A 20596-nucleotide genomic window follows, 5' to 3' on the forward strand; every position below is an offset into this window, starting at 1 on the left:
AATTTATACAGCTTGTCTTGTGAAGTTACCCCAGAACTGTTAGGACTCAAACTTCCATGTCGGAAAAGAAACCCTTGTGCCGCAGTGCTAATAACAAAGGCCTTCTCACAGGTTAGGATGGGACTGGAGGACAATCTCCAAACACAAGAAGACAACAATTAAATATTAATAGTTTATTACAGTTTCATTCAAAAGAATTAAGCAAATGACTTTGCAAACCTTTAATACTAATATCCAACATTGTCTTTCAACATAAAAAAGGTAAGGATTATTACACAGCATTTTATTGATAAGCCAGATTACAAAACAAACACGAAATGGTCGAAGATGGAAGTCCTCTTCAATGAAGTGCGTCACATTGATGATGGTTGCACCTCTTAAACAAACACACTCACAACTGTAAACTTAAGGTGACTTACAATGCATGTCACTAAAAGCTAGAACTCAAAATTGAAAGAAATAGAAGTCAAAAATGAAATATTTGAAAGGCTTCCATAAATGCTTACACAAATCTAAGTCTCTCTATGTCTGCCTCTTTAGAAATCTCTACAAAATCCACTTGAAATCACTTACAACATTCATTCCAAAGCTTGCATACTGCCTTCCTATAAGCTGAGCAAACAGGGACAACAAAGGGTAAAATTCCACAAGATATAAGTCAACCATGAATAATTGATCACCTTACATTTCACCAAATCTGCTGCAGAAATCTCCTAGAGAGTTAAGTTGTAGAAGCCAGCCTTCTTATCCATTTATCCCCTCAGTTCAATTTATACCCAAAAATTTCCTGTGACAGCTAAGAACCTAGTCTTTCTAATTCTGTAACCAAGAAGCCCAAAGCATGCTATCTTCCACATCTAGAGACAAGTTATATGGCCACTGTGTGGCTTGTTCTGTGATCCAGAGAATTTTGTGTCACAATATTCCTTAGTCATTATTTGTGTTGTGGGTGTAATTACTTTTTCTCCTGGTTCTTTTTTTTTCAATTTAACTCCGAGTAGTCTTTGAACTGGAAAATCAATTTTAATTAGTTTTAGTCACTAAAGGGAAAATTTTTAATGAAATGTCAGTCGAAGTTTAGTAGACAAGCCAGGAAAAGGATTGAAGTGAATTTGTAAGACAGATGTTCCAGTATGCATTAATAGTAACAATAAAAAAATAAAACCAAAGAGAACAGATGGGAATATGACATGTGGTGCAAAAGGATAGAATTAACTATAATTAATTCTGACCATAAAGGGATGGTATGCAAGGGAAACTAACCTCCATTCTTGTATTTTTAGCTCGGCTCAGCTTCAAAAAGTCACATTCTCTTATCTGACTTACAACTAGTCTATCTCTCCCACATCTTCCTCCATGTTTTCTACCCCTACAGCGTGTCTCTCTTCCTGAATATTCCTCTCCTCTTTAACCCCATTCTCAGGATCTCTACCCTCACTTTTCTTTCTTTGTCTCCCAGGTACTTCCTCTTGACTCTCTTCTTTCATTTCCACATCCCTACCACCGTCTGTGCTTTCAACTCTCTCCCCCTTACTCTCAATCTCACCCTCATTAGATACAGACAACCTGGTGTTCTTCATTCGCTCTTCCTCTAGTTCTTGTTCCTCTTCTATTTCTGCTCTTCTTTTAGCCATTGCTCCTGAAAACAACAGTTAAACAGTAAGTGTTTGGTGGTGACTGTAGGGTCAACAAAAAGCTAAACCATAGTGTGCTGTTTCGGTTGCACCACATGTTGTTCTTTGATTCTTCAAAATGGAGACAGGGGTTGGTGGAATTAAGTTCCACAAACCAATTAGGGTATGATACTGAAGCAGTGCCTTCTTGACATGGAGAACTAGGAGGTCTTTAACCCTCTACACCCTAATATCTGACATGGCCCTCTCAATATGGAGCCCAGCTTGCTAACATTTGGCCATTGTGTCTCCTACTTGAAACAAGGAAGTCATCTTAAAGACTAGTGAGAGAAAATCATAATGGGAGAATAGCAAAAAGATTACTTTTCACAGTTCTTGTAGATTCCTCCAGGAGTTTCTGTGTCTTATCATTGTGTTTGGCTGGAAGGTAGAAGATGGGAGGGTTGGCTTTGGTCATGATAAAGTGACTTAATTTTTCGCCATGTTTATCCCATTCTTCTTGCTGCAAAAAAAGAAAACAATTGATTTCTTTAGATTAGGGATTGGACACCTGCCAATTACTGAGTAAGATGCAAAGGTGTCTTCATCTGGATGACTAGCATCAAGGTGGTCAACTTTATTCCCAGTCAACTCTTGCAACAATGTTAGTTAAAAAAAAAAAAAAAAACTGTGGATTTCCATTTTTGCAATAGCCCTCTTTCAACCAGAACAGTTTCTTTCTTAAAAAGAGTGTATTACAATATGCCAAAGGAGAAAATCAGTTAACCATTGTAAATTTATAGGGAGATCAAATCTTAAAAAAAGTCTCGAGTTTGGAACAGGATTTTTTTCCTTTCCTACCAATTCAGCCATATCAACTTTTCTCTGTAACAATCTAAGTGCTGCTTGTTTTGTTCTTCTTTCTGTGAATAACTCCTTTCTTTGAGATGACAGTTCTTCTTTCTCTTTCTGTTCAGCTTCTTCAAGCTTTTTATTGATTTCCTCTCTCCTTATTTCCTGGCAAAAATAAAACAGCAGAAATCCCTTCCAGGTTAGATTTGGTTTGTCCTATTTTGTTCTTCTTATGGACAAATTTAGGATGTGTTTGTTGGCCATTTTGAAGAGAAAGCATTGACCTTTTAACCCCCAAGAGTGATTAGCAACTAACTTCTCCTTACAATATCACCCCTGAATCAAACATGAAGGTCACAAGAATAGAGAAAATGATCACCAACTAAAGAAGCTCTTGATTGTTGAACATATTCTCCTTGTCAGCATCTTAGGAAATGTGTAAAGAATATGTATACTGATGTTAGGGGGAGGTAAAGCAATGAATGAAAGCAACACCAATTTTTTTCTCAATAAATAATAAATTTATGACAGTCACTTTTACACTCCATAACCGATAAAAAAGCTTGACTATCTATGAAAACATGAGTGTTTTGGTTAGAGATATTTATCTCAAATTTGGCGAATTTTATGAAATTACCTTATCTGTTTTCTGAGCACTGTCATCTTTGAACCTTTGTAGAGTTCCAAGCAACATGCCAAACATTCTCTTATTTCTGAAAAGAAACAAATAAGTTCAGATGTCTCATATCAGCTAAAATGAACCACAATCAGCTAACCAGAAGTTCCACACCTTACAGAAATGATGACTTTTACTCACAAAATAACACAAAAAATAAAACAAGGAAAAAAAAACTTGACAGCATTAAACAATTGCCAAATAATTGGTGATTTTCAACTGACCTTGACTTTGTTTTGTCATCTGTTTTTGTGATGGTGTCTCTCTTGAGGCGAGATGGTGTGGGTGTGGCTACAACTGAGGACTGGATAGCAGGCTACAAGAAACAAAATCATTGTGTTAACAAGACAACTAAAAAAAAAATTGAAAAAAAAAAAACAGCATGAATATTTTGTTCAAACTGAAAGCTGTTTTCATCTTTTTTAGCCGATGCCATCCCAATCCTTTCTTTGTCTTTGGTCTGCTATTAGCTTTTTTCCTTATCTTTCCAAATCAATGTTTTAGAGTTCCCTTCACATAGTACATCATTTTGCAAATTGCTTTGCAAATTTTGAACAAAATCAAAATATCACATTCTCACTGCATTAAAAGATAATATCATGACGACTTTTGAGATTCAATCTTCCAGGCTTTAACAAAAAAGGATCATTTACATTTACCTTATCTGCATCATCCTCATCTTCTTCGCCTTCACTATTCAGACGTGAGGAAGGGCGGGTCAGCTCTTGTGAAGTCCTTGTTCTCACCACTCGGCTCCAGAGTCTGAAAAAATAAAACAGATATCTGGAATTAAATCAAGTTCACATATATTTGTATTTAATGGGAAATTTCCAAACTAAACTATCTTAGCAGGCATAACAGAAAAAGGCCTTCAGAATCACCCACATTACAATAGTGTAACTAAAAACAATAATAATAATAATTCAAAAATAATAATAATAATAATAATAATAATAATCTTTCTTCCTCCCAAGATAGAAAAATACATATCTTAAGCTACATTAAAATAACACAAATATTCAAGGCCTACCAGAGAACCAAGTGGTACAAAACCAGTACAATTCTATATTGCTTTTGATATTCCAACAAAAATAACTCATGTAGTTCTAGAGAAGAACACTGTCAATAAGTTTGGAAGTAGAGGCCAGGTTGGAAATAGTAGTCAGCCAGGTTGTATTGAAAGCCATGCTGGTTAATCAGATTGAACACAAGACTAGGGAAACAAAGATGTCCTAAGCATTCCAAAGTTCACACAGACCTCAAAGCACATTTTGAACATGGAATCCTAAGACTTGGCTACACCTGTAACTGGTAAATAATGCACTTAATTCTACTTATAACTGGAAAATGGCTATATGCTTCCAAAACTGTACAATTTTTCACTAGCAATCATGGTAGAAAAAAGTGAAAGTTCCTGACTTAAGATATCAGACTAGCTTGCAGTTCTGGCTGACTAGCGACTCTTACTGAAAGCCCTTTATACATGTAGATGTACCTTGGTTGGACTTACCTTCCCGGTGCACCAGTTGAATCACGTCGTTTAGCTGCCGGCCCTTGTCCAAGTCCAATGTTCCTCTCTGTGAAGTCTCTCTTCAGTGACACTCGCCTTCCTGCCGCTGGCCTGAGTCAAAGCATCACATTCTGTTTTAAAACGGTTCATCATTCTTCTGACACTATCTACACATAAATCACTTTTAATATTGCTGATCCTACAAATACTGTGTGTAGGATGCTTTTCTCCGATAACTATACTGATCAATCAGTTGTCTGCAACTTGATTGATAAAAAATTGAAAAGCAAAATCAGGAATTAGGCTGCAGTTTGACTCCTCATGGGAAATACTTGGTTTTTTTTATGTGTACATCCATGTTTATCATCCAGCACAGAAGGGCCAAGAATTTAACAAACATCAGGTAGATAGTTTTCACTTGATATAAAAGTACATTCTCATGCACTCTAGCAGCTAGAAGGGAGATTTATAAAACAAATCTAGGACTTGAGGGGCTAACAAGACCTCTGTTACGTAGCCTAAAGGTTGTCAAGTGTATGGGTTTTCCTGCAATTTACTTAATTAATCGACAAATTTTTGCTCAAGTAAATTTCATTAACAATGATTACATGGAAGCTTGTGCCTAACATAGCCACTCTTTGAGATATTATCATGGTCTAAAGGCTGATAAACTTATGTTTGCATCTCTCGCGGGACGGGGAAATGATTCAACGGTTTCAGCAGCTGTTTATTTTCGACAACCAGCTGCAGCTGAATTCACATTTCTAACGACTTCCTGTATCCAGAAAACATACTAACCTTTGGTAGCATAAAGGAAGCAACCATTTATGGTGATTAACCTATAGCTTCTTAAAAACAGTAGCTCCACGAATGAATGAACGGTGAAAACAAAGAGATTCAGGCAGAAGCAATGACTATTCGATGCATTTAAGTTTAAGGAAACTATTCGCACAACAATGTTCGCTGTTCATTACGTCCATTGAAAAACCACCTGCATTACCTGAACTCCGAAGGATCTCTACCAGTAAGTTTCTTGATGTTTTCATCGACAGATTTCAGCCCTTCCCTCGCTAATTCTAAGTCACGTTGTAGCTCCGCCACAGTCGCCATCTTCCAACTACTTAGGTCGCGTGTCTACTAGGAACCGTGATGTCCCTTGGTCAGCGGCGTACTAATTCCAGTCTTTATTTGCATTGTTTTTTCCATCCTCAAGGAACGCCTTGTAGAAAAGTATAATCGTGTCCGCTGCATCCAAGGGGTTTCCACTTCTGTGCTATGAATGTAGGTAATAGTTATGGTTCTTCGAATTAGCGCTTATTTTTCTCATAGCTACCTCAGGAATATCATTTGAAAACGATAACTATATTTGTGGCCCCACATACAGCTGTAACATAACACCATGCTATACTAGCCAAATTGCAAGCTCTAAGTAAAAGAGTTGGAAGGAACATGGATAATTCTATTTTACCTATCAAAAGACATGATCTTTTATTGGGATGACAGTACACAAAGATATGAGGATCAGAAGGCTTAAGACTTGTACATGAAAGGGACTTGCTAAAACATGAAAATAAAAACTTTGATCCTCAAATACTCATGCAGTGGAAAAAAATATCGGCAATTGGATTCAATGAACATGCAGCAGTTTATTTGTCTACATAATTTTTTTTTCATTCATCCCTTATCTAACTAGGAGATTACTGATGTGTAAATTGAGGATTTAATCACATTCAGTATGAGACACTGCCGTGGATGATACTGATGCTATATTCTTTCATCTTCATGCAAAAATTTGGACAATCACAATCATGAGTTAGGACTATTTATGCTTAAAATATCATATTCTATGGAAAAAGTACTGGAGAACTTTATGTACCAAGATGATAGTTCCTAACCTTAAACTGATTGTTTCTTAAGCATCCTACGTTACTTAGAACTTGGAGAAATGTAGCTGTCAAAGGAATAACTGGAAGCATTGGCAAAAGGTCATTCTACACATGGCTTAACTTTGTCTTCAACAGGTAAATATTATGGGTCAAAATAACTAATTACTTGTCAGCCTATACAGGTATAAAAATAAAAGCTAAGTTTTTCCATTTGTCTCATGATGTAGTCACGTGTGATATAGATCGCAACGTTTTGACTACATACTACTAGTCTTCTTCAGGTGATGAGGTCGACTGGTCATGTGTGATCTTATAAAGCATGATGCTCAGCTGTGATTAGTTGTTTTTCAACAGCTCTGAATGGTGCATTTCGATCCTTGTGGTTTCACTCAGTGTTTTGCTCCCTTGGTGGTCTGCTGACCACTGAGGGAGCAAATCACTGAGTGATTCATACTTTATAAGATCACGACCTCATCACCTGAAGAAGACTAGCAGTATGCAGTCAAAATTTTGCAATCTATATCACATGTGACTACATCACGAGACAAATGAAAAAACTTAGCTTTTATTGTTATTCACCATGATGAATAACCATAACCTCTTTTATGAAATTATACAGATATGTTGACATGTTGCAGTCCCAAGAAAGTGACCCTTTAATTATGTGCTTATGTGGAGGGTCCCCAATAGGTTTTTCAGGATCTGGGATTGATTTTATTTAAAGGCTGGGTTTCAGCTGGTTTTCAGGTACATTTTGCTGGGTTTTTTAGAATGAGAAGGGAGCTAAATGCGGAATTGTTATCATGAACAGGACATGGGAATTGGTGATTTGAGGGGCAGGATTCAGGAAATAATCACTGAAACAAACCAAGAAGGGCAAATTCCATGAAAGTCTAAAAAAGCCTAGCCCACACAATCATTTTTAGGGGATTGCATTTCACTACTCCCCACAAGCACGATTACACTAGACATGGAGATTACTCACTTAATTGTGTGTCACAGAGATACACTTTGCATGATGTTAGATTATGCAAGAAACCTTGGAAATGCAGCCAAACAAGGCTTAAAGAGACAACCCATTGGGTGGCATATTATTTTACGAATTCAAATTCTTGGTATCCTGACCTGGACATGCCATGATCATGTTGGCCATACTGATAATTCAACCATTACCACCCGTACCAATGGCACCACAGAGTGTACAGAAGGGAGGGGACTGAGTGCAAAGATTTGTTGCAGTAGTGCATCAGCACTCTGTCAGACAGGAAACAAAGATGGAAAGATCTGGAACTCTCCTGCCATACCTTGCTCAGAGAGAAATTCAGTCTTGCTGTTTTTCTCCTCAGAAGAGTGTTCTGCTTCAGAAGAAGTGTTCGCTTCATCAGCAGAATTGTGTTCAGATAGTTTTCCTTTATTTCCCTCATAATGGAACTATGGGATTGCTGTCACCTTTTGTTGTTTTATGCACTTGTTGACATCGTTATTTAGTTCTTTGATACTGAGCTCTCTCTACTAATAAGTGATCAAAGTTAAATGGAAGGAAGTGGTTACCATGACTAGTGCATGTAATTGTGCAAACTTTTCCAACTTTTAAAATGAACAATATTATTATTTTGGTGAAAAGTGATAAACTTATGCCTTATGGTGAGCAAAGACTACAATGGATCAATGCTGGTTGAGAAAATCACTACCCACTGAAAAGGCTCTCTTAAGTCGAGGCAATGGACTGAGAAAAAATCCATGATCGGGATCAGAATTGGCCGGTATAAACCATAAGGATTATGGGATTGATAGAAAATTATAGTCAGAATTACCAGATTGAAGAACCCTATTGCGGACCCTCTTTCCATACTTGCAAAAATATTTCAGGTTAAGATTTAAATGAGTTTGATATGTCTCAATTTTCTTATTGTACTCTTGAAGCTTTAAAACTTAAGACTGAGTTGCTAAGGAAAAAGCTTCAACCATCTAGGAATAATACTGTGTAACTTGTTAATCTCTTCCAGAGTTGATGAAGGACGAATTAAAGAATTTGGAGCTGACAGGTACTGTAAGCAATAAAAGTCATTTTATGGGACTGGGAACAGATTCTACTGGCAAACTTGATCCCTTAGAAATGTTATCCCTACTAATTTTATGAACTGGAATGTAATAGATATTAATACCTTAAAAGATCAGAAGTGATTTCGTTTAAGTTGTTGCAAATGTCATGGGAATCTAAGAAGTTGATTATATCAGAAAAGATTGATTGAGGGTTAGATACTAAATAGATACATTTGACTTAACAGCAAATAAATGCATGAATTAGTTGTAGAATGAGTGACAAGCTTTTGGTGTGTGTAGTAGAAGGATATCAAGTTCACTACACTGGTAGCAAGGGGATGTAGGTATAATTCTATCAAGCTATACCCTGAAGAATTCAACCCTGGTGAACTTCACTTTCACATAAACACAGAAACAGATTTTTAAAATACTTAATAATAATTCTTTATTTATATTGTACTATTTCCATCGCTATCCAATAGCATTTTACAATGACTGAAATAAATATAAAGTGCTTGAAAATCCCAAATGGCAGGAGGCAGACCAGTTGGCTATTTACACAGTGCAGCCGAGGAGTTAGACTTAGGGTGACTGAGAACAATTCCAGTGAATGGCAGGATGGAGGACTTGAACCTGGTACCACCAGATTACAAGTCTAACACCCTATCCACTCGGTCACACCACCTCCTATTTTGCATATAGAAATGTTATGTGATAATTTCATTATTGTTGAAACTGAGTACAATATTTTCAAAAACCTGTGCTTGAGTCACTAGTATAGAAATCAGCACCCTTTAATTTACCCTGTGCTTAGGACACTTTTAAGTATAGCAGTAAATTTATTTAAGTAAATAGAATAAGAAATATGACAATTTTGGCCTTGGTTGTGGAATAAACAGTGGTGTTACATGTATTTGTTTCCTCAAGGCTGTGGACAAAGGAAAAAAAAAGCTCTCCACAAGCAAGCAAACCTCAAATCTGAGGTTGGATCTTGTAGGAGACGTTACCCATGCTCATTACAGAAAAAAGTACATCTTCTAGACATCTCAGCTCAATTTTTTTCAAAGGTACCATTTGGTAATTTAAAATCACAAAGACTTCTGTTCAGCTGAATCATAATGCTGTCAGGAAAAAAAAAACTCTCGGAAACTCGTTGTGAATATTACTGTGATTACTACTGTTTTTCCCTCCAACAGTACAAAAATAACTTAATAAAACACCACCAAAAGAGGGCACTTTACATTTACAGTACTTACAAACAGTACAAAACTAAGTTAAAACAACCCTACCAAAAGAGGGCACCTACTTACAGTACTTACAAACAGCACAAAACTAACTTGGTAAAACCCCACCAAAAGAGGGCACCTATTTTCATAATGTTACACAGTAACGACATGTCACAAGTTACTAACACTTGTATCACTTAGTGAAGTACTCCTTTGTTCAACAAAGCAGAGAATTGATTCAAATTAACTCCAGTTTACAGTGCTGGGACACGTGCCATCTTTACCTCAATGCCTTGTAGTAGTTTCTTCACCTTTCGTGCTGGTATAACATTGATAAAGTTAAAAGGTGAATGTGTTGAAGTCAAGGCATAGTGCAGTTTAAATATATAAGTTTTATCAATGGTTTTATGAATTTCAGAACCATTTGGAGCAAAAGATTATTTGCTTGCATATTCATATTTTCCATAAAATTTCTTTCATTTTCTTCAAAAATGTCTTGTTTGTGTATTTCTTTGACGACACCCAGAACCACTATCTGACCCTTGATCCTACGCATAACTGGACCACCTGAGCAACCAGGCCTGAGTGCACAATTTAATGTCACCAGTGGCTCTTTATAGAGTTCTTTCTTGTACCCAGCCACCTTTCCCTCCACAAAAAGTGCTGTTTCTCCCATATGGGTAGGTGGGTAGCCAAAACAAAAAACTGACTGGCCTATTAGTAAGTCTACACCACACAAATTAAATGAGCGAATTTCAATGTCATTCAAGTTAAGATTGGGGCAGTTTAGTAAAGCTAAATCATTTTTATCATCAACAAAAACAACTTCAGTGGGCAGGCAGTGAATGAGTTCATTAGAAACGAAGAGTCCGTACCTCTCTTTATCATTAAGATATCTTCGGATCACGTGTTCATTAGTAATAGTCAAACCATTGCCGATGAGAAACCCAGTTCCATAGCTCATCGTTACCAATTTGATGGTTTCTTCATATTCCGTCAGAATGCCAGCCCTTTGATCATCAACGTTTTTCCTCTTTTCGTCTTCGCCTTGTCCCGGTTTTGGGTATTTGTCAAGCAGCTTTTTCTCATCAAAATTATCATTAGCAGACTTTATGTCAAAAATATTGAAAGTGGCCTCTCGGCTGTTTCGTATATTAGGAAAGATATCAGTATCTTCTCTTAGAGTACCAGCAAAACAGTCTCTTACCCGACGTTCAGCATCACTGCGGGAATATTTACGTTGCCTACAAGGGTTTTCTTTGGCATCCTGGTACTCTCTCGTAAGTTCCTCCCAGTTTGCCTCGATTGCATTCTTTAATTCTTTGGATCCATCCCCTTTATCTTCTGGATATTTGAGTAGTAGCCCTTCGTTATCAATCGCTCTGACGGCGTTAAAAATGTCATTGATAGAGTACCTCTCTCCAACCTTGTGTTTCAGTAGCCCCACATCACCGGCAAAGTTTCCAGCGAAACAATCCCTAACTCTTCGCTGCGCTATAATCCAAGAATACTTGCGTTGTCCATTAGGGTTAACTTCGGCTTCCTCAATCTCTCTGGAGACATTAGCTCTTCGTTTTTCGATAGTTGCAACAGAATTTTCTCTTCCTGGGTTCTCCTTGTTAAGATATTTTTCGACGTACTTCATCTTGTCAAAATGAAGAAGAGCTTGATGAATTACGCTGATGTAATATCCTTTTATCTCCGAAATATTATGTCCATTACGAACATCATAGATCTTGAATGGGTCAAATAGAAGCCACGATTCAAATCCGCGTGGAAAAACACCTCCGTAACAACCCCTCAATCGTCCAAGAGCAGTCTTTTTATCGTATTCTTGAAGTTTTTCAATACTACAGGTCTGAACCTTAACACAAGCGTTCAAAGCTTTACGTCCATCGTTGCCAAGTACATCTCCGCTGTCCATGGCTCGAAGTTTCAAACCTTTCATGAGTTTCCCCGTATACGAATCTTTACCATGTAGTTTCACTTTCACCTAAGCAAGAGTTAGATCTGAGTTGGACAATTCGCGTGTCACCTGACGTTATTAAGCCGCACCCTTTCTTTTAAAAAGAGGACATGCGCAGCATTTACCCAGTTCCGTGCTAGTGCCGTGTAAGCGTTTGTAGGAAACCGTGACATTTCACGTAAAATTTACAGAGACATAGAAATTAAAAGTAATAGATATCGGTAAAAATGGTTTTTAGCGGGTGATTCGCCTATTTTTTTTTAACTTAACCAAAAAATTTATGTAGTTTTCGAACACTATGATCCTGAAATTGCGATCCTTCATACCTCGTAAGGTTTCCTTATTTACTGTTAAATTATCTCTCGTTTTTATTTTATTGTAGTTATTGAGAGCGAATTGATCTGTCAATCATTAAGAATCTGGACGACAACTTAAGATGACAGATCACATTATTTGCGTCACAGCCAGTTGATCTGACATAATTTTTCTCAGAGGTCATGAATTAATTTGCAATTCCAAACTTTCGTAAGCCCTCGTTTTCAATAAATGGACGTCTGATATTTGCATGAGACAGATAAGAAATTTTCTAATTTCAGGTTTGTAATGCTAGTAGTAGAAGATTTTTTTCACGAATCGTATCCTTTCCAGTTAGCTAAAGAATGCTGTTTCATTTGCAAACTCTAAGTTTTGATGAGTGTTTTAATAGTAATTTTACTGCAGTGGGTATTTGCTTCATGGCTCCACATGGAAACAAACATTCACTACATAATTGTTGCTGTTTTAGGGTAGCAGCTGAATGGATACTACGTTGTGGAGGAGCTGTCAAATTTAAGAATTTTGAAAAATGGATCCAGAACTATAATGCCATACCAGATGGGCCCAAGGGGAAGTTTTTTCTTGAAGCAATCAGTGCTAAAGGAATAAGTGTAACCACTGGAGGTCTTCAGCACCTTGGTATTACTACTATTACTTTACAGGGCGCCAATGCGACTAAATTTTTCACTTTGGCGGCCAAATCCTTAAAAGTAGTCGCCAAATTGGCGACTAGAATGTTTCATCATAACCTTACCTAGAGATACAGTGAATTAAAAAGATTTGCAAAGAAAAATCCGCGGCAAACTTCCTCGTTAAGTTTTTTTTCCAAAACGCAGCACATGCATCTCGATCGATAACTAGACGCCATCTTGGATTTAGCTGAGCTTAAACGTTGCATATCATCCATCCTAGTGTCCACTTTGTAGCACGTTAAATATCTATTCCCTGACTTAATTTCTAGAACGATGACAGCGTAAAAAAGGTTTTGTTTGTCTTAGAAATGGCGAAAAATATTTTTTGAATTGGCTACCACTTTGAACAATTTAGGAGCCAAGTGGCTATCAGAAAAAGAATTAATTTCACGCCCTGTACTTGTATATAAATTCAACCCCTTTAATTTGTTAACACCTTTTTTTAACCCTTTCACCCCTAAGGGTGATTGGTATCTAACTTCTCCTTACAATACCTCCCATAAATCACACATTAAGGTCACAAGGACAAAGGATATGATCGCCAACTGGAGAAGCTCAAGATCATTGATTAATTTCTCCTAGTGAGCACCTTAGGAAATGTATAAAGAACTGTATGGAGAATATGTACCCTGATGTTAGGATGTAAAGGGCTATTCTTAAAAGCCTAGTGGCTATTATTGCCACAGAGGCTTTATCTGGTCTCAGGGACGTGAAGCCACCAGGAGCACGGCTGCTCTTTTTCACAAGGGTGGGAATCCACTGCAGGTTATTCTTGGCAGTTGGTAAAATTTCTACTATCAGTAGTTTGCTAATGCCCATTTGTACTTCTAAATTGGCTGAAGAACTGTGAGGATGAAGTCTCTTACACAAGAATGCATCTGAAGTGCAGACCTCATGCTGACCACTAATTCACCATGTTTCCAAATTGTTTTCCTTTGTTAAAATTACAATTGACATCAAGTAACTGTCTCAGGCTGCTTTTTTTCCCTCATCTCATTACCTCTTCTTTCATGGTCTCCTCATTGATTTTCCCTCAATTTTCTTGTGTTCTTTTCTTTCTTTAAGAGCATGCTTGCATCATCATCATCATTATTATTACCTCTTTCAGATGGACTGCAGCATCTAAGACTTCTGAATGTTAACAGCTGTGTGTATGTAACCAACATGAACAAACTTCTTCCTGTGAAAGAAAGTTTGGAAGAGCTGGACATTGGGAACTGTGTTGCCATATCAGATATATCACCACTCTTTGAACTAAAGTAAGTGAAAGTTATTCTTATCAGTCACAGACTTAATTTAAATCCTTTGCTAGGTATGCGAGAATCAATGGATACCTGAGGCAATTGTGGTGGGCAGGGGTCCATGATATTATTCAGTTACAAGAAGGGTTATGGTACACAAAATCTTTGAGGGTACTTACACCTCAAGATAAAAAAATGCAAGACTTAGCTAATAGCAAATCAAAATAAATTTATTTTTTGCTCTCTTCGTAGTGCATCAACAGTAGGTACCAGAAGATTATTTTTAGTAGAATCATACTGTATTTTATTCTTACTATTTTTTTCCTTCCTACTCAACTTATCCTGCTACCTCTATTCTAATTTTTTTAAATTTTTTGTTTAGAAAATTGAGAAAACTTGTCCTCACTAACACACCAAAGATTAAACAAAGAGAAGAAACCATTGCATCTTTACAGAAGAGACTGCCTGACTGTGTCATTGAAGAATAAATTTTAACAAATTTAACCCCCATTTAGCAATTCAGGGTGTGAAAGAACTGCTGAGAATGATATCAAGAAGTAAGGACATTATGAAAGACATCAAAAGAAAACAAGAATAAGAAGAGAGATGCAATGAAACTCAAAGAAACCTCTCACTTACGGTCAGCCCCTCTCTCCAACCTGGCTGTCGCATGAATCAAAAGAAGTACACCAAAACTTGATAAGTTGGCACAAAGTAAACTTTCCTAAACTTTTTTTAGTACTGTCAACAAACCTAACTTGAATAGAGAGGCTTTTTTACTCATTGCCACATTGTATGACTGTGTAACTGTTATCACAAAATAGACACAACTTGTGATGAAAGTCAGCTTTTATTCTAATAAAAATACTTTTTTGTTATTCACATTTAGATGATGCTCCATCCAAATAATTCATTACGTTTCTCTTCAAACTTACTAAACACTTATCCCAAATTCTTTTCAATCACAAGTATGTTAATGTTCATACTTCTAATCTTCATATCTATTAGATTTGTCCTCATTTTTATAAACTTTTAATGCATTTTGTTTAATACTAACCTGGGAGCCCTTAAGAGGCTCTGTGTTCCACTGAGATTCACTCATGGAGTGAGCGAATAATAATTAAAAACTATTATTAAATATTAATTTAGAACACTTCTGAGCACAAGTGAGAGAGAGAAATACTATAATAGCATTCTTTAGAAAACTGAATTCAACAAGTTTTTGGAACAATTTTATCTCAAGGAAGGTGTAGACATTCGTGTCAATACTAAAAGGATTTCTTTCCATTTACTCAACATGCTCTTATGTTCCTAAAATTTTCTTCTTCAGCTAATGTGTAATGTTCTTTCAGTGTCCTTAAGATTCAAGATCTCCTTCATGGACAAGTACATTCTCATGGGCATAATGTTTCCTTTGTCAATTTTTGTTCCATTCTTCAAAGCATCCAGTATCTTTATTGCATAACAAACAGACTCCATACAGATTTTAAACACTGAAAACAGCTCCATGTGCTATAGGCTAATCATACTCAAGTTTGGAATTCTGCAAAAAAATAGTAATAACAAAAAAAGGAAATTGAGTGATGATGAACTACAAATTTATTGGATAATAGAGAAATGAATCTCAGAGAACCAAACCATTTTATAAAGAATAAACCCTTAAGACTTGTCAATGAGTCTACACTGGCTAAACAATTAGGGTGGCTCAAAATGGTTTCATTAATATCAAACATTCTTTGATGGATGGTAGCTATCAATAGTTTTGTTTGTTTCCTTGGAAATGGTGTGAAAAAAGATGCCAGACCATTTCTCAACAGTTGGAATCATATGTAAGCTGAAGAGACTATTAATGGATTAAGAACTCAGTTCTCTTTTTTTAATCCTTTATTACTTTGATAATATGTGTTACAATATTGGTAACAATACAGACATACCAAACACGCCATGGTTTGCTAGGTAAACAAAACTGACAAAATAGTCTAAACTTAAATTTGTTTCAAGCAGTGGCAGAGTATGTACTTAATATTTCTCTGTGATGATGAGTTAGTTTACAGCTAAACAGAAGTAAGGGGGGATATTCCATGTAACACCTGCACGATTGAAAGGTCTTTCAGCCAACTTTGGTTGTTATACCATTGGTGAAACTTCTGCCCAAAATAAGATAGCTTGTGTACATTCTATGAATGTATAAGTGCCCTTTTTGTTGTCATTGAAAACTACAATAGTGACTTTTAATTTATTTTTATTTACAAGCAAGCTTAATATACAGGAAGAATAAGGACAAGTATTTAGGCTATAAATTCTAAATTTAATTTAGTAACAATCCTCTACACATAATTGCTATAGAATATTATATATTTTCTTTTAGTTTAAATAATGAGCAAATTAAGCGAATTTGGAGCAGAAAGGTATTAAATTATTAATCCAGTTCAGACAGTGTCAAGTGCTTCTCACCAAATACCAGAAAACCATATTTTGCAACCTCAAATGGCCCACAAGTATGTCCTGTGAGCAGCAAACATCAAAGGAAATTTAAGTAATAATGGCAAATCTAGATCTGAATAAAAGAACATTTTGCAAAGTTCTTGGTCATAATGATCAAACCTACTAGAATCGTTTAGCAGTCCTTTTTTTTTTTTCAGATATACATCTGTTAATAATCATAGACTGTACCTATGACCCAAAAATCTTAAAATTTCTCAATGTAGAGAGATTCAGTATCCAAGAACTCCCAAAATCATTGAAATCAATGGAATTTACTAGTACACCGAGTGATTTATCTACTGATAGTTGTTGTTAATGTTGTTGTTTGGTGTCAACAAACTATGCAAAGGACAATCAATGAATTTGAGAAGGGGTATGTCTGTGGCTTAGTGTACAATGAGCCCCTTCACTTTCAAAACATTTTGCCACCAATGTTCCATGGTTTCATTTGCAGTTCATGCACTATGCATTCATGCATGCACGGTTAAGAGATTGAAAGCATGAAGCTTTCAAATTTATAATTATGTGGTCACAAAACAGAACCAGAATGTAAAGGTAAGGCCAGGTAGTTTTAACTAAAAGTCCCTACACATTTAAACTTCTTCATGAATTGAGAAATAGTATGCAAAATACAATACTTATACTTAAAGTAACTACTTAAAATGTTGGATTACTTGGTGGAGTCTCTAATTCCTCCTGAAGAGTCTTGGTCAACTTTTTTGCTCTGTACAAATTCAGACACAAAATGAGCAGGTATAACATAACAAAATTTGAATGGTGTTTGCGTTCCAGTCATTGCAAAATGAATTTTCCGCACCAAATTTTCCACATCTATTGAGGTCTTGGCACTTCCGGTTGCTTCATTCGGCACATCAGAAACAGCAACTGTTGTACTTGCATCTTCCACCATTTTTTGTATTTGGTTTAATGATAAGAAGGGTTTGATGGCCCTTTCTTTCACAACTCCAAACACCTTTAATTTACCATCTTCCCAATGCAACACTGGGCCCCCACAATTACCAGGGCTGAATGAGCAATTTAAAGTGATTAATGGAGGTGTAGCATGCTGTATTCCAGGTACTCCAGAGACAGTGCCCCGTACTAAAAAAGCTGCCATTCCCGTCCAGTGAATGGGATAGCCAAAGCACAAAACCTCCTGGCCAGTTTTCAATTTCTCATTTGACAACTGCAATGGACTTATTTCTGAAATTTTCTTCTGAAAGAGTGGCAAACATTTCAGAGAAGCTAGATCATAGTAAGGATCTGAATTCACAATTTTACAGGGTACACACAGTCCATCAGTGGCCTCATTAGAAATATAGATTCTCTTCGTCTCTTTCCAAGAAAAAAAATCTTCAAGCACATGTTGCTCGGTTAAAATATAACCATTTTCTATTATAAACCCTGAGCCGTAGCTCATTTGAGTCTCTGAGATGGCCACCTCATATTCATCCTGAATTGATTTCCTTGCATCGTCAACCATCTTTTTCTTTTCATGGTCAAGTGTTTCCTCTTCTGGGTACTTTTTCATTAACTTCTTTTCATCAAAATTGTCAATAGCAGCTTGGATTTCAAAGATGTTATAGGTATTTTTTTGCTCAGGAAAAATATCGGTATCTCCTGAAACGGTACCAGCGAAACAATCTCTTACTCGACGTTCGGCCTGATTGCGGGAAAATTCACGGTTTCTTTTTGCTTCTTTTTCCTCTTTGAGCTTTACCCTATTTCTATCGATCAAAGTTTTTAACTCTTCCGAGCCGGGCCCTTCGTCCTTTGGATAGGTGAGAAGGTCTCCACGTTTCTCAATGTCCTGAAAGGCGTCGTAAATTTCGGTAATAGTGTACATTTCTCCGCGAGGCTTAGGTTTCAGAAGCCCTCTATCTCCAGCAAAGTTCCCAGAAAAGCAATCCCTCACTCTGCGCTGCGCGACAATCCAGGAATATTCACGTTGTGTATCGGGATAATGTTCGGCCTCGGTGAGCTCGTTTTGGACATCGGCTCTTCGCTTGTCGATTAATTCCTTCAATTCTTTACAAGCTGGATCATCAGATTCTTCCGGGTACTTGGCAACGTAACTAATTTGATCGTAATAAAAAAGCGCCTCGCGAATTGAAATAATGTTGTGTGTACTCCTCTTATGCCCTTCGCGAGAATCAAACAGTGCCAGCGGATCAAAAAGAAGCCACGAGATAAATCCTTGAGGAAAGCTTCCTTCATAACAAGCTCTAATTTTTTTCAAAGCCGTAGGTCTATCATAAATGGTTAGGCTTTCTTTTCCTTGACGAAGGTCGCAGATCTGCACCTTGAAACATGATTCAATAGCTTTTCTTCCGACATCACCGAGCAAATCGTCGGCCATATTTTAAGGTTACTGATTGATTTGCTTATTGAACCTTTTGCGCAACTTGTCTGCACGTTCACCGCTGACGCTACGTCATCTCATCGCGGGTCTTTCTAGCTTCATACGACATAGACTAGCCACGTGGTCCGAAATCGCAGCTGTAATGAAGTTGACTGCGACTTTCTTTTCAGGTGAAAGTCGATGTCGACCTGACACGCCGAAAGTACTTTGCGGCAAGCACACCAAACGTGGATCTACAACTCTCTAGTGCAGTGTAATCCAGGTGATAGTGTAGTCCTGAGAAGGATTGTTGTCGGTATTGGTGACTGACGTTTCGACAACCTGAGCGGAAGTCTCACAAAGCCACAGCTGTTAGGACTATAACGCGATGAGGGCAACTAGTATGCAACACGAAAGACAGCTTATCCCACGAGAACAAGTACCTTGACCATGTTTCTTACTCGGGCTTTCCAAGGGAAACGCCCGAGTTGAAATTCCGGCTTCGTTTTTTTTTTCGTTCGGTTGCAAATCGCAGTCAAGTCCCCATCACACACGCGCAACCTTTTGAGCCTGACGCATGCGCGACGTTTTGACTGATGAGCGTCCTGGCGTACGAAGTAAGTAAGTAAGTGGCTCTTCTGATTTAATTTAAAATAATTGGAACTCAAATAAAACTACCTATAAAAGTTACAGTAATATCATGATAAAGAAACAAATACAAATAAATAACTAACATATTCTTAAAATTCTATACCTAAAAAAGATTCCTACGGACTGTCATATATTTCGCGCTTTACTGCACGCTTGAAAACTGAGAGTGTTGCGCTATTTTTCGTTTCTTCACTTATAAGAGAATTCCAGGCAGTGATTGCTCTATAACTAAAAGACCTCTGTGCTGTGGCTGTCCTACAAAAGGGTACAACTAAGTTGTCTCTAGATCTAGTATTGTAGGTGTGGATAGCTGATCTTTTTTTGACGTAACACTCTAAATATGGTGGTGCAAGGCCATTGACTATTTTGTATAGCATCGTAACATCACGCACTAATAAATGGTTCTCAATAGAAGGCCAACACAGTGCCCGCAGCACTGGTGAGATGTGATCAAACTTCTTGCTGTTTGTCAACACACGGGCAGCAAAGTTTTGTGCAAGTTGCAATTTGTTTATGTTGTGCGTTCCAGACCAAACTGTCGAGCAATAAAAGAGTTTACAAAAAACTAGACAATTCAGAATGGTGGTAAGTACTGATTTGGAAAACAAGTGCCTAGCTCTGCTTATCTGGCATATGGTAGAAATAAGAAACGAGGTCAGGGTGTTAACGTGTTCATTAAAAGTAAGGTTCGAGTCCAATATTATACCCAGGTCTTTGACTGAGGACACAGGAATTAAGTGTTGCCCAAGAAAGGGGACTCTGATATCAGGAACCCCACTTAAAAGCTGTTTCGTTCCAAAAAGAATAAGTTTATTTTGGTCTGGATTAATAAGCAACTTATTCGTACCGCACCAGGAGGCAATAAGTCGGAGATCTTCCAAGACTTTTGCAAGGCAGGAGTCAATATTATTCGATGAACATGAAAGATAAACCTTTGTGTCATCAACATATGACTCTACGCTCGAAAACTTAACAACGGACGGTAGGTCGTTCATGTAAAGGCTGAACATAAGAGGCCCTAGAATGGACCCCTGTGGTACACCATGTGTGACAGTTAACTAACTAGAGCGAGATGTACTGAGTCGTGTTGACTGCATTCG

At 37.2% G+C, this 20596-nt stretch overlaps 4 protein-coding genes across 5 annotated transcripts; 1 reads left to right on the plus strand and 3 right to left on the minus strand.

Moving 5' to 3' along the window:
* Positions 1 to 158: 158 nt before the first annotated feature.
* On the minus strand, positions 159 to 5819 carry LOC113677463 (pinin). Its single transcript, XM_027194276.2, has 8 exons — positions 5652 to 5819; positions 4652 to 4762; positions 3801 to 3903; positions 3366 to 3457; positions 3103 to 3178; positions 2475 to 2630; positions 1998 to 2136; positions 159 to 1639 (listed from the first exon to the last, which is right to left on the minus strand). The coding sequence occupies exons 1-8, from the start codon at positions 5759 to 5761 to the stop codon at positions 1329 to 1331; spliced, it is 1098 nt and encodes a 365-aa protein (XP_027050077.2). The 5' UTR covers positions 5762 to 5819; the 3' UTR covers positions 159 to 1328.
* Positions 5817 to 14898, plus strand: LOC113677464 (ATP synthase subunit s, mitochondrial-like). Of its 2 annotated transcripts, none has more exons than XM_089211148.1 (6): positions 5817 to 5932; positions 6569 to 6672; positions 8544 to 8582; positions 12557 to 12726; positions 13888 to 14038; positions 14403 to 14898. In XM_089211148.1, exons 1-6 carry the CDS (start codon positions 5927 to 5929, stop codon positions 14506 to 14508), a joined length of 576 nt encoding a protein of 191 aa, XP_089067274.1. In that variant the 5' UTR covers positions 5817 to 5926; the 3' UTR covers positions 14509 to 14898. The 2 variants fall into 2 exon arrangements, with proteins under 2 accessions (XP_089067274.1, XP_089067275.1); XM_089211149.1 differs by having other exon boundaries at positions 14536 to 14898.
* On the minus strand, positions 9000 to 11837 carry LOC113677462 (uncharacterized). The gene has a single exon (XM_027194275.2). It carries the CDS (start codon positions 11752 to 11754, stop codon positions 10168 to 10170), a length of 1587 nt encoding a protein of 528 aa, XP_027050076.2. The 5' UTR covers positions 11755 to 11837; the 3' UTR covers positions 9000 to 10167.
* Positions 14899 to 16245: 1347 nt separating the features above from the next.
* On the minus strand, positions 16246 to 18880 carry LOC149043051 (uncharacterized). Its single transcript, XM_089211147.1, has one exon. The coding sequence runs from the start codon at positions 18861 to 18863 to the stop codon at positions 17175 to 17177; it is 1689 nt and encodes a 562-aa protein (XP_089067273.1). The 5' UTR covers positions 18864 to 18880; the 3' UTR covers positions 16246 to 17174.
* Positions 18881 to 20596: the final 1716 nt, after the last annotated feature.

The sequence above is a fragment of the Pocillopora damicornis genome, chromosome 7, assembly GCF_964200805.1.
Source record: "Pocillopora damicornis chromosome 7, jaPocDami1.2, whole genome shotgun sequence".
Taxonomy (NCBI): domain Eukaryota; kingdom Metazoa; phylum Cnidaria; class Anthozoa; order Scleractinia; family Pocilloporidae; genus Pocillopora; species Pocillopora damicornis.

What these genes read in the sequence shown, in the direction of transcription:
- LOC113677463 (XM_027194276.2), bottom strand. Translation starts at nt 5,761, where the DNA reads ATGGCGACTGTGGCGGAGCTACAACGTGACTTAGAATTAGCGAGGGAA. An exon ending in ATGAGGATGATGCAGATAAG is followed by an intron (nt 3,458 to 3,800) that starts GTAAATGTAAAT and finishes TGTTTCTTGTAG; the next exon opens with CCTGCTATCCAGTCCTCAGT. An exon ending in GTGCTCAGAAAACAGATAAG is followed by an intron (nt 2,631 to 3,102) that starts GTAATTTCATAA and finishes TATTTTTGCCAG; the next exon opens with GAAATAAGGAGAGAGGAAAT.
- LOC113677464 (XM_089211148.1), top strand. An exon ending in TGGAGGTCTTCAGCACCTTG is followed by an intron (nt 12,727 to 13,887) that starts GTATTACTACTA and finishes TACCTCTTTCAG; the next exon opens with ATGGACTGCAGCATCTAAGA. An exon ending in TCACCACTCTTTGAACTAAA is followed by an intron (nt 14,039 to 14,402) that starts GTAAGTGAAAGT and finishes TTTTTTGTTTAG; the next exon opens with AAAATTGAGAAAACTTGTCC.
- LOC113677462 (XM_027194275.2), bottom strand. Translation starts at nt 11,754, where the DNA reads ATGAAAGGTTTGAAACTTCGAGCCATGGACAGCGGAGATGTACTTGGC.
- LOC149043051 (XM_089211147.1), bottom strand. Translation starts at nt 18,863, where the DNA reads ATGGCCGACGATTTGCTCGGTGATGTCGGAAGAAAAGCTATTGAATCA.